This window comes from Elgaria multicarinata, chromosome 11, assembly GCF_023053635.1.
Source record: "Elgaria multicarinata webbii isolate HBS135686 ecotype San Diego chromosome 11, rElgMul1.1.pri, whole genome shotgun sequence".
Classification (NCBI taxonomy): domain Eukaryota; kingdom Metazoa; phylum Chordata; class Lepidosauria; order Squamata; family Anguidae; genus Elgaria; species Elgaria multicarinata.
The window spans coordinates 291,574-304,018 of record NC_086181.1 but is presented as its reverse complement, the minus strand read 5'-3'; the positions used below and the strand labels follow the sequence as shown (position 1 = coordinate 304,018).

The following is a 12,445-nucleotide window of genomic DNA, read 5'->3' as shown; positions in this document are numbered from 1 at the left end:
GCTGAAGGCAAGACAAAGACCCCAACTTCATGTACCTACACCTAAATTGCAGAATTCCCCACCCCAACAGGCTCAGCCTTTCTTATGACGTTTCACCAAATGGCCAAAAACCCCTTCTTCTTTAGGTGGGATGGAAACGTTTTCATAGAATCATGGAATAGTAGAGTTGGAAGGGGCCTACAAGGCCATCGAGTCCAACCCCCTGCTCAATGCAGGAACATCTCCTGCTTTATCTGCTCTGTTTTTGCTATATCGTTGTTGTTTTTCTCTTTTGGAATGTTATTGTATTTGATGATTGATTTTAATTGTTAGCCACCCTGAGCGGGAGACAAATGTTTATATAAATAAAAATGAATGAACAAAACACGCTTGGATCAGAGGTTTCCCCAAACATGGTCCCAGAGAACCCCAGGTTCATTAGACGCTTATCAGAGGTTTCTCCTGGAAGGCAGCTTGATCAATGGCCAGTATAACCTGGACATTTTATTAATTACTCTTTCTCTCTCTCTCTCTCTTTATTTATTTGTTGTATTTTTAATGATTTTGTTCTTAATGTTGTAAAATGCCCTAGTAATTCTATGTCAACGGGTTGATATCCCCATTCATTTATCAATCAAATAATGAAAGAAATAACCCAATCTGTTCTCAGAGATACACAGCTGCAAGAGGACTGATCAAAAATGCACACACAAATCACGTGGTGTGACCAGAAAAGCCCCAAAGACCTGACCAACGCATGTGTGAACTGAGAGGTAGCCTTAGAACTCTTCCCAGAATCCTCTGCTGCAACCAGAAGAAGCTTTCCTCCCCCCACCCCCATCCGCATGGAACATAAGAGAGAGAGAGAACTTGACCTGAGGTACAGCTGCCTGCTTTTGCCAGGAGATGAATTTGTTTTTTGAATGCATTTGCCTTTTTAAAAAAATAAAAATAAATGCTACATGTATGTGTCACCTTTCTGCCAAAGCACTCAGGGCAGTTTATGTTTTATAATATTCATTCATTCATTCATTCATTCATTCACTCATTCTATTTATATCCTGCCCTTCATTTAAAAAAAATCCCCAGGGAGTTAACAAACATATGAAAAAACAACTAACTCAGTAATAAACATGAAGGGAAACTCTAGTAAATCCAAGTAGCAGCAATGGTAGCAGAGGTATCCCCTCATAAATGCTGGAGAAAACAAAGAGATTTTTGCCTGGCTCCAAAATGATAACAGAGTTGGCACCAGGCATACATCTTGGGGGAGGACTTTCCGAAGTCAGGGTGCCACCACGGAGAAGGCCCTATCTCAAGTTGCCACTCAATGCACTTCCCTCAGAAGCGGGACAGCGAGGTGGGTGGGCCTCCCCCACAGATCTAAGGGCACGAAGAGGCTAGTACAGGATATTCGCTCGTCCTTCAGGTAATGACTTACGATTTAAGAAAGGCCAAAGCAAAAAAGGAACGGGGGTGGGGCGGAACAATAGCCCACTCAGGTACCCAATCTGTCCTACGTAAGGAGCAGGTACAAGAATCGCTGCAGGGGACAGTGCTGTGAGGGGGGGAAGCCAAGCAGCAGTTGGTCCAAGACAAAGAAAACGGAGGGGCCGTGCTCTCTCGTCTCTCCCCTTCGCATGCAGGAAGGTGGATTGTCTTTTGGGTGGGGTGGATTTCTCCCAGAGAAATAAAAACTTTTCTGCCACTTTCCGCCTGGCCTCTTACCGACGTTACTGAAGTGCCTTTTGTTTGGGTGGTTGTAGTTATCCCGCTGTTGTCCGTGCATCTGGGAAGGGTGCGGCGGAGGCTGGGGTTGCTTCTGGGAACAAGGGCCATGCGGGAGCTGGGGCATGATGGAATCTCGGCTTGGTCCGGGAGGGTCCGGATAGAACAGCTCATTGGCTGCTGCCGCGGCCTCCTTTTTCGGCAGTTCTTGCTGCGGGCAACAGAAAGGGGGGAGGGGGAGGTTAGCAGTGAAGTTCACGGCCTGAAAAGGCTTCTGGGCCCAGGCCTTGAAGGAGCCGCCTGAGAGGTATCGATTTAACATCACAGCTTCTGATGAAAGCCGGAAGCCGAAACATTTAGCTCTAAATATATTTTGAAATCACTCTTATCGATTTTAACTGAAGGCTGACTGCATCCGCCGCGGATCCAGGGCCTCCTTCTCACTGCCCTGTCGTCCCGCTTTACACCTACCTCACTCCGTCTCGCTTAACCTATACCCTCCAGCGTTCATTTGAGCAATTTTATTGGTAAATGTGAAACCTTATATGGGGAACATACATTTAAATGTTGGAACTTCGCATTTTAAGTTTCTTTATTAATGTTTCCAGATATGCTGGTGCTGCAAACATGTGACTCTGTATGGGTTATATGTTATTTTTTACAGTTAATCTTTGAAGAATCATAGAACAGCAGAGTTGGAAGGGGCCTACAAGGCCATCGAGTCCAACCCCCTGCTCAATGCAGGAATCCACCCTAAAGCATCCCTGACCGATGGTTGTCCAGCTGCCTATTGAAGGCCTCTAGTGTGGGAGAGCCCACAACCTCCCTAGGAAACTGGTTCCATTGTCGTACTGCTCTGACAGTCAGGAAGTTTTTCCTGACGTCCAGCTGGAATCTGGCTTCCTTTAACTTGAGCCCATTATTCCATGTCCTGCACTCTGGGAGGATCAAGAAGAGATCCTGGCCCTCCTCTGTGTGACAACCTTTTAAGTATTTGAAGAGTGCTATCCTGTCTCCCCTCAATCTTCTCTTCTCCAGGCTAAACATGCCCAGTTCTTTCAGTCTCTCTTCATAGGACTTTGTTTCCAGACCCCTGATCATCCTGGTTGCCCTCCTCTGAACACACTCTAGCTTGTCTGCATCCTTCTTGAATTGTGGAGCCCAGAACTGGACGCAATACTCTAGATGAGGCCTAACCAGGGCCAAATGGAGACGAACCAGTACCTCAGAAGCAGCGACTGTAAAACAGGATCGTAACAGGATCCTGTAACCTTTGTACCAAACGTTCCTACCAAGATTTCTAGTTTCCTGGTTACATCTTTGTATATATCATGTACAATTTTGTACGCTGTATGGTGTCGGTTCGTTTATTCCAATTCCCGATTCACATCTGTTATGCAATTTGCCTTTTGTACTTTAATTATAAACACCTCTTTATTGTGACTTATATTAATTCCTGGTTTTCATCTCTCTCTCTCGCTCATATACACATCCATATTCCCACATGCCCATTTTCAACCTCACCTCCTCATCCAGGGCCCGCTTCTTCTGGGCCATCTTGTACAGCTCGTGTAACTTCCGTGCGCCAAATTCCGTGAACTTGGACACAAATATCCACAGGTTCCTGGAAGGAGGTGAACAGATGATAATATAAGTCTTCTTCTTATAAACTGTTGAATAGAGGTTAGATACCCACTTTCCTGTTAGCTTAGCCTAGAAGCTCCGTCCCTCAATTTCAGATGAACATAGCACAGCTGGGGCTAATAAACTGTGACAGAGAGGCGTTCTCTGCATGTGTCCAAAGACGCTCTTCTCTCCTCCTTTGAGATGACTTCCAACATTCCAGCTCTGTGTCATTAAGCTTCACAACTCAAATAAACACAGGAACGTACGGCACTGCATGTCCCAGCCTTTTAAAGCGCCAAATACCTATTCATACATAGCTTTTATTTGCCTGTGCTAAAAATGTTGTTTTCAAAAAGTAAATAAAATAAAAATTCTGACCCAAAGTAACCTAAATCCCGCACCAAAAATAGATGGATTTTGAAGTCGATCCATTCAAGGTGTTTATTGGTTGCATTTCTATCCTGCCCATTCTCCAAGGAGCTTAGGGAGCAATATAGGAAGCTGCCAGATATCACTGGTACATCTAAGATCAGTGTTGCCTAGACCTATAAAGCCTTACACGGCTTGGGACTGCGCTAACAACGACAACACGCAACTACTTCACACAGCGCATAAACTTCGGAACTCACTACCACAAGATGTAGTAACGGCCACCAATTTGGATGGCTTTAAAAGGGGGTGGGATAAATCCCTGGAGGGGAAGGCTATCAGAGGGAGACAATCCCAGCCCCGTTTCTGGGTGACTGGCGGGCTGCTTACGTTCTCCACAGCTTGATGTCATCCTGGTCAGAATAATCTTTCAAGCACTCCAAGATGTGATCTCCGATTTTCAGGAGGCCGCTGCGCGTGTGCTCCAGCTGTTCTTGCACCAACAGCTCCTTCTCCGGCTTGCCCAGCTGTTTCAGAGTCTTCTTGACTGGCCGCATCCTCTCTTTGCACTTGGAGGGGAACAGCGGAGGGGGGGGGGAGAACCTTTGAACCTGCCTGTTGCAGGGCTAATGCTTCATCAGCCACACAAGGTCAGAGACACATCTGGGAGGGCCAAACGAGGGAAGGAACTCAGAGGGAACTGACCAGTGGCTGGAGGCTCTCAACTTCTGCATCTAAAAATCTGAGCTAGATTTTGAAGTCTGAAGAAGCAAGAGATCAACTAATCTAGCCCGGGGGGTGGGGGTGGGAGAGGACATAGCCTGGGATCTACTGGCATATCTCTGGGTGATCTGCAGTGGATTGGCAAGGGTGTTTGACTCCCGATGGTCTAACAGCAGCAGCAGAAAAGAGGCTGTTTTCTCCTGAATTAGGTCATTGAGAAACGGGGGAAGCCAGGAACGCACATTTGTGTGCGATGCTCTTATATGCCCTTGGTTTTGGTACTGATCGCAAGTTCCTGGGTTTAGCAGAGGGATTGACAACACAGCACTCATGGACCATGGAGGAAGCTGCACCAGCCAGGGCCGGACCACGGGGTGCAAGTCCAGCCCCCCCCCAAAACAATGGCCAGCCACCTCCCACCCCCCTTCCTGTCCTGCGCTTACTTTTTTTAAAAAACAAACAAACCACCACCTTCTGTTTTGAGTAGCAGCCAGCTGAACGAATCAGACGCTGCCTGATATGACCAAGGACGCACAGAAGCAACGTAAGGACTGCCCCTTTGCCCCCACTGGCCGTGTCCCCCCTCCCCCCGTAAGGCTTGATGGGTTGAGATGACTGCTATTTGCAATGCCGTTTTTAAAAAGTGGTTTTAAAAGGCCACGGCGTAACGCAGCCTTGCTCGGCAGCTGCTAGGGACTCTCTCCTGCCTCTCACTGCTGCTTCTCTCTCCTCAGAAGCCACAGAGAACCTCCAAGCTGGGTTGGCAGCAGGAGAAACAAGCAGCCACGCGTGGTCTTCAGTGAGCTAGGAGGAGCTGCCAGGGGTGGTTGTATTTAAAGGAGGGAGGTGTGGGTGTGTTCGTTGGTTGGGGGTGGGGTGGGGGCGGAGCTGGGAAAACAACTTGCCCAGAGCCCCCGCACAGCTAGCTGCCTCCCCCTGCCTGCCACAACCCCCTCCTCTCACATCCTCTCTCCTCTGCATATGCTCAGAGGGGGGCCCCCTATCCAGGGGGTAGTTTGCACCTGACCCTGGCTGGTGGACCTCAGAGGCCTAGGAAAAACGAACACACACACACACAAAGCGGACCCCACCAGCCTGAACTCTGCCCCCCCCAGTGCCAAAGGGGCCTTCCGTGGATCCGCACCTGCTGCCTTTCTCTCCGCTGCCTGTGAGGAAATACTTACAATGCTGAAGCAACATCTCCCACAGACGTTGCCCAGTTCAGAGCATGGGTTCGTCTAGCTCAGACAGTGGTTCTCTGTGATTTCAGGTCAGAGTCTTTCCCACTCTTAACTGGAGATGCCAGAAACTGAACACGTGTCCTTCTGCAGGTAAAACGTGTGTCCTACTGCTGAGTGAAGCCTCTTCACAAAGGCCTGGTTGGTCCACGCGGGAGCTGGGCTACTGGTCCACCCAGCGCTCTTCCTGATGGGCTCAAGTGTGCCCAGAAGGGGGAGCCTCCCCTTCCCCCTCCTCAGTGTGGATATAAACCACAGCCTGGATTTAAACCAGGGATCTCCGGCATGTAAAACGTAAGCCATTCCATCAGGCTAGGGCTCCTTTTAACAGCTCCTGATGGAATCTTTACCGAACCGTGATGGCGGGAGACGCGCTTGGGAATCACAGCAGACCCACAAAACATCCGTTTACCTTGAACTTCCCCTCTTCTGACTGGTTATCCAAGTGTCGAGGAGAGGAAGGTTCATTCCCGTGCTCGTCCCTGCCTTTGACAGTCTTGTTTTCTTTCTTTACCCAGGGCTTCCCCTTCCTCACCTTGGTCTAAGGCAGGAGAGAAGCCAATTAGGGCAGAAGATACAAGCCTGCCACCTGCTGAGTTCAGCATCCTTTCTGAGGCGTGCAGGCCAAGACGTAGGACCCTCAGCACACGGCATGCAAGCACTGGATTCTCCCGCCCTTTGACCCCTGGGAATCCTACTCAGCTCCTCCTCCCTACGGCGAGTAGAGATTTTGCAAAGCACACCGCTCCTCACCCCCCGCACGCTTGCAAGCTTACATTTGCCACCACAAGGACTAGAAACTTGAAGTTTGCACTAGTGCAGCGTGAGACCAAGCAGAAGCATAGACTACAGAAAGCCGCAGACTAACAACTCTGCTACGTTTGGTTCTTGGCCGAACTGACCTCTTCCACCTCTTTCACGCTGCCCATTTTTCCCATGTCTCTCTTGAGTAGTTTCAGCAAGTAGTCCACTCGTGTCTGGAGCTGCTTCCCCTGAGGTTTTTTGTCCGTCTCGATGGGCAGGATCTTTGAAAACACATTTTTAAAAGCAGAGAGACATCCGTGCAACCCAACATCCGAGCGCAACCAATCTGCTCACATGCCCCCACTTCCCAAACATGGGGAAACAGAAGTCTATTGCGAAAGTGCGGAGACTGATAAACTCTGCACAGATTCAAAGTGAAATGAAAGCTCAGTTCTTCGGGTTGCAGAAATCTGTGTCTGTGGCTTGCATGGGCTTGGGGAGCACACAGAACCTGCACTAGCAGCACAGTAGAAATGAGCTCCTGCTGCTGTTGTTGTTGTTATTATTATTATTATTTACTAATCTATATTGCCCCATAGCCAAAGCTCTCTGGGCGGTTTACAGAGATTAAAGCATTAAATATTTAAAAATCGAAATACAGAATTTAAAACCACAGAAGCATAAAAATAAACATACAAAAACAATACACATTTAAAAACAACTTTAAACTCAACACATGCTGTTAAATGCCTGGGAGAAGAGAAAAGTCTTGACCTGGCACCGAAAAGATAACAATGTTTTTGCCAGGCGAGCCTCGTCGGGGAGATCATTCCATAATTGGGCGGCCACCACTGAAAAGGCCCTCTCCCTTGTTGCCATCCTCCAAGCTTCCATCGGAGTAGGCACCTGGAGGAGGACCTTAGATGTTGAGCATAGTGTATTGGGAGGTTCATGTCGTGTTAATAAATGTAACACTTATTAGCTGCCTTGAGTGCCATTTTTCTTGGTAGAAAAAGCAGGTTACCAATCAAATACAAAGACGGCCCTGCGCTGAAACCGGCCTCAAATCAGAGTGGTTGGACACCCTTTCCCCAGATTTTCTTTATTTCTTTTTCTTCTCTGAGCTTTTTCCAGTGTGTTCTATGCGGTGCGGTTAAAAAGCAAAGTATGTTGTTAATCACATTGCAAAACTGGTCTCCGGTTTCCCGGAGCACCACCCGGCATTCCACTGAGGTCACCGTTGTGCATCGTTATTGCCGTGGCTTAATTTAATATAAAGCCACTTACTCAGTGAGGGGGAAACGGTCTCTGGAGGAAGCCAAATCGCGTGCACATAAACACGCACAAAAACAGCATCATGTGCCAAGTTCCCTGTACCTTGTTGGTCAATTTCAGCTCCGGGTCTGATTTGATGAGCTCCCAGTTCCCGTAGCCGTGTTCGTAAATTCCCAGCAGCAAATGGGAGTCGTCTTCCACTCCCCAATCCACATCAAAATGGGCCGCTTTGGTACGGAAGGTCAAGCAGAACCTGCAAATTGAATCAGAGAGTAGAAAGATGAGGAGACCCTTTCCCATAACTCAAGCAAAAGCCACCTCTTTAAGATTTCCTGATTTGTAGCTTAGTCCCTCTATTCTATTTATTTAAGGGATTTATAAGCCGCCTTTCAAAATACAGTATTTTTTTCTCAGCTGCTACCAGCTCCCAATTGCTTGCATTCTTCCTGCCCATATGCCCTGGGAATCTCCAGTCTCACCTGGCCCTCTCCTCCGGGTCAGTTGGAATAGTCTGGTTCAGCACTGCAAACTCCTCTTCATGTTGCATAATGGCTTTCACATTCACCTGGACACCAGAAATCTTAATGGTGGGGCCTTTCCTCTTTTTCGGTCCTTTGCCTAAAAAAAAGAGTCATAAGAACATACGAAGAGCGGTTCTGGATCAGGCCAAGGGTCCATCTAGTGCCTATATGACGCATTGGAAGGTGCATATAGCCATCAGGACTAGTAGCCATTGATAGCCTTCTCCTTCAATAATTGATCTGAACCCTTTAAAGCCATCCAAATTGTTGGCCATCATTATGTTCTGTAGTAGCGAATTCCATAGTTTAGCTATGTGAATCACATATTTAAAAATCCCACACAAACACCGCAAAGTGTTTTAACACCCTTCCATCTTCATGGACATCAGTGTCAATACGCCGTTCCAGAAAAGCTTTTGCGTCATGTGTGTCTTCGGAACCTTCCTTTAAACATGGGTAGCATTTTTTTTGTCTAGTTGCCTCTGGCACCCAAGAGGCACGCCAGGGAAGCTTGACAGAAATCATTTCTTTTCTTTTTCGGTTGCTAACGCAAGGCGTTTGGCAGGCAGGTTAGCACTGTGTTTTGCTTGTTTTTTGTGGGCTTGCTGTTTTAGCAAGCTCAACACCACCCAAAATCATTTTATTTGTAGCAACCTGGTCTTGGGATAAACAGAACAGCAGTCTCCCATAAGATGAGCAGGAAACTGCGCTTGAGTGAAACAAACATGGGCTTTTGCATGGACACTTTCGTGTCAGGCCAGAAATCTGAAATGGCCACCAATTTCAATCAAAATGGCGAATGGCGAAGCTCTTTGGAACCAAAAGCAGAAGCAACCCAAGAATTGCACGTGTCAACTCTGAACAAACCGGCTGAGGTCCCAAGCCAGAGCAGAGCTATGGCTGCAACTCAAGGCCTGCAGCTTCCTCCTCACCCGTTGTCCCATCACGAGCTTGACCTCTTCTCTTGTCGGCCCGGGGAAATCTCAGAAGTCAGAGAGGGTGGCTAAGCCAGGCTCCTTGCGAGGCAGTCCAGGCTGCAAAATGTCTGGCCGGCAGCTGTTTCTACCGCCCAGCCCCCAAAGCACGAACCTTGTGGGTCGTACCGTGATCCACCACCTTAAGATGCCCCCCTTCGCTGCTTGGCGTCACCAGGACTTAACGGAAACAAAGCAAATCACCCAAGCACAGGTAAAAGGGCTTCCTCTGCCTAATTTATGTCAGAGTTGAATTCCACGCCCCTTAGCTGACATCCTAGATCACTTGGCACAGAATTCGAATTATTTTTTCCAGTGAAGGGTCCACAGCCTCAGAAGGTTCACAGCCCCTGCCCAAAGGGCCCAAAGCCACACTCCGCCGAGTCAGGTTCAAGCGGCCCCGGAGTCACCGCTCCCCGACTTACTTTCCGTCGGGTTGTCCTTCAGCTGTTCCTTGAACTCCTGATGGGCCGAAACGCAGCTGCTGTGAAGGAGTTCTCCCAAGCGCTTCAAGTTGGCCACGGACTTGTCCACCAGCTCAGCATCTCTGGCGATGCACTCCAGCCTGGAGGAGGGGGTGGGTGGGTGGTGGGAAAAGAAATCCTAGAGATGCTTAGCACCCCAAAAAGGGTCACTGGGTATTTATACACCCTAACCCTAACCCTAGCCTGCCTTAGTGCATGTTTGTCTTTTTTATGCTGACAGTGAAAAGGGGCAGACAGCATGGTATAGTGGTTAGAGTGCCGGACTAGGGACTAGGGAGACCTCGTTTCAAGCAATCCCATTTGGCCGTGAAGCTCACTTGGGGTTAGTCGTAATCGCTTGGCCCAACCTCTTTCACAGGGTTGTTGCAAGGATAAAACAGGGAGGGGAGAAACCATGTCATGGTGCCTTAAATTCCTTGGAAAAAAGGCAGCCAGGATAGAGATGCGAGAGAATCGTTTAATTGCTCTGTGGGCAGCATTTGCATAAACAGTGACATGAAAGTGTTTAGCTATGGTGGGACATGGGAGAGGGCTTTCTCTGCAGTGGCGCCCCGGCTGTGGAATGCCCTCCCCCGGAGGCCTGACTGGTGCCGGCACTGGCTTTATTTCGGCACCAGGTTAAGACACGGCTTTTTAAACAAAGCCTTTGATGGCTAAATCCACCAGCCTGCACACTGTCTTGTTTTAATTGGCTTTTACTGTTTTAAAAGTTCATATTGGTTTTAATATAATAATGGTTTAATTTGTTTTAGAATTATATATTTATTTTTCTATTTTATCTGTACGATTTTATCTGCATGCTGCCCTGAGATCCTTGTGATATCAGGCAGGATATAAATGTTTAAATAAATAAATAAATAAATAAATGTGGGGAAAACTCCCACCCACTCCAAAAATCCTTTTTGTATCATTCTTTTCTCACTTGGTGCCATGCCCTCTCTGACAAAATCACAACACTTGCCCTGCTGGGTTTGTATTAATGTTTATATGGGTTAAATAGAACCCAGGTAAGTTTGAGGTCATGGCATGTCCGCTCGGCCTTGAGAGAATTAACATCTCAAGGCAGAGGTGTGAATGGATTTTCGCATCAAAGCTGAAGGGAGGGGGGAAGGAGCATGAAAAAACAGTATAAAGTCTACTTGGTGGGGGGAACAATTGCGGTCAGCTGGACACCAAGGTTGGGTGATGTATGATTTGTAGTTTAAGTTTTCTTGCTTGCTCCTTCTGGGTTCTTACATATATATGCATGTTTTTATAGTTTTAGTCTGCTAATCCCATGTATCCTACCCGTTTCCTGAAATTAAAGGTCTTAAACCTCAAATTGTGAGCCGTGAGTGTCTGTCCTGGGGATCTGTGCTAAATCCAGTCAAGAGGCCAGCTTCTGCTGGGGCGTGCTTCCTTTACATGGTGGGCAGCGCTGGGATTCAACACGGATCCGGAGGGACAAGACGCTGGTAGAAAAAGGAGAGAGACGAAGCATAGGTTTGAACCCAGGGAGAGCAAGGTCGAGTAGACAGCCAACAATGTCTCAGGACCGGGGAGCAGTAGCTCCAGGTGTGGAGTTGTTTGGGGCGACTTCTCAAGAAGGAGCGGAAGGGGGATCCAGCCCAGCCACTTTCGAGTGGGTGGTGGAAGGGACTAGGCATGTGCTCCGCTCTGATTAGGAGCGGAGAAGCAGTAGCGAATTGGCCTGCTCCGCCTTACCCAGAGGCGGAGTAGGAGCGGACCGCGGACCCCTAGAAGCAAGGCGAAGAGAAGCGGCCATTTTTCGGAGCTCCTCTTTCAGGCGGAGCGCTCCGATCGCCATCTTGAAAACATTTCGCCCATAGGATTGCATTGCGGGAAATAATCGCGGATAACTGGGTTGTTTTTGAAGCTATCGTTCTGAAAATTCTTGTGCTCAGAGAGTCGTGGATGGGGGTCATTTTGAGACTACTCTCACCTCTCTGCGTCGTGCGGGTCGCATGCTAGAATTTTTTAAAAATCGGGTCAACAAACGGAGAGCGCGGGTCAAACGGCGGTTTTCACCCATAGGATTGCATTGAGGAAAAGAATTGGGGATAACTGGGTTGGTTTTTAAGCTATCGTTCTGAAAATTCTTGTGCACAGAGAGTCGTGGATGGGGGTCATTTTGAGACTACTCTCAACTTTCTGCGTCCTGTGGTTCATGTGCAATATTTTTTAAAAAAATCGGGTACATTTACATACAAACGATAGGGCAAAACCAGCTGCGGCACGGCGGGGTTTATTGAAGCGATGACAGGCACATTCAACTCCCAATCCTGATGAGAATTGATCACCTCATGAAGCATCCTCCTCCAATCCCAGCGTTTGAGGCGGGGACTAAGCCAGTCACCCTCACAGTCAGAGAGCTCTCAGCCTCTTGTGGGTTTAGCGTTCTTTGGGAGAGGGTCTACTTAGTGAGCTGCTGCTATGTACTTTGGAGATAGATTAGGATTTTAGCTTGGCGTGTGTGTTTGTTTGCTTCTTTCTGACTTTTAGCTTAGTTTGCCCTGTGTTTTTCCCTTACTTTGATTTAATATAAACTTTATTTTTAAATTTTGGAGTCTGTGTTTGTTTGGTTGGTTGGTTGGTTGTCCCCCCCCCTTCCGTCTCTTAAAGCCTGACTGTGTTTCATCTTCCTTCTGCTTTTGTGAAAGCTTTCTTTTGAAAGCATACACACACTTCTTCTTGTCCATTTCCCTACATTTATTAGTAATATTCTTAAACATATTATTATATTCTTTTACATATTCTTAGTAGTATATATATTAGTATATTCT

The 12,445-nt window shown here is 47.7% G+C and overlaps 1 protein-coding gene across 1 annotated transcript in view; it reads right to left on the bottom strand.

The window, feature by feature from the left end:
• Positions 1–9,962, bottom strand: part of LOC134406630 (chromodomain-helicase-DNA-binding protein 2-like) — a 48,028-nt gene extending 38,066 nt beyond the window's left edge. The window contains exons 1-9 of the mRNA XM_063138147.1: positions 9,943–9,962; positions 9,603–9,742; positions 8,162–8,300; positions 7,785–7,935; positions 6,566–6,688; positions 6,061–6,204; positions 4,093–4,271; positions 3,232–3,331; positions 1,708–1,918 (exon numbers count right to left, since the gene is read on the bottom strand). Of these exons, the coding sequence (XP_062994217.1) occupies positions 1,708–1,918; positions 3,232–3,331; positions 4,093–4,271; positions 6,061–6,204; positions 6,566–6,688; positions 7,785–7,935; positions 8,162–8,300; positions 9,603–9,742; positions 9,943–9,962 (1,207 nt within the window). The remainder of the gene's footprint in view (positions 1–1,707; positions 1,919–3,231; positions 3,332–4,092; positions 4,272–6,060; positions 6,205–6,565; positions 6,689–7,784; positions 7,936–8,161; positions 8,301–9,602; positions 9,743–9,942) is intronic.
• Positions 9,963–12,445: the final 2,483 nt, after the last annotated feature.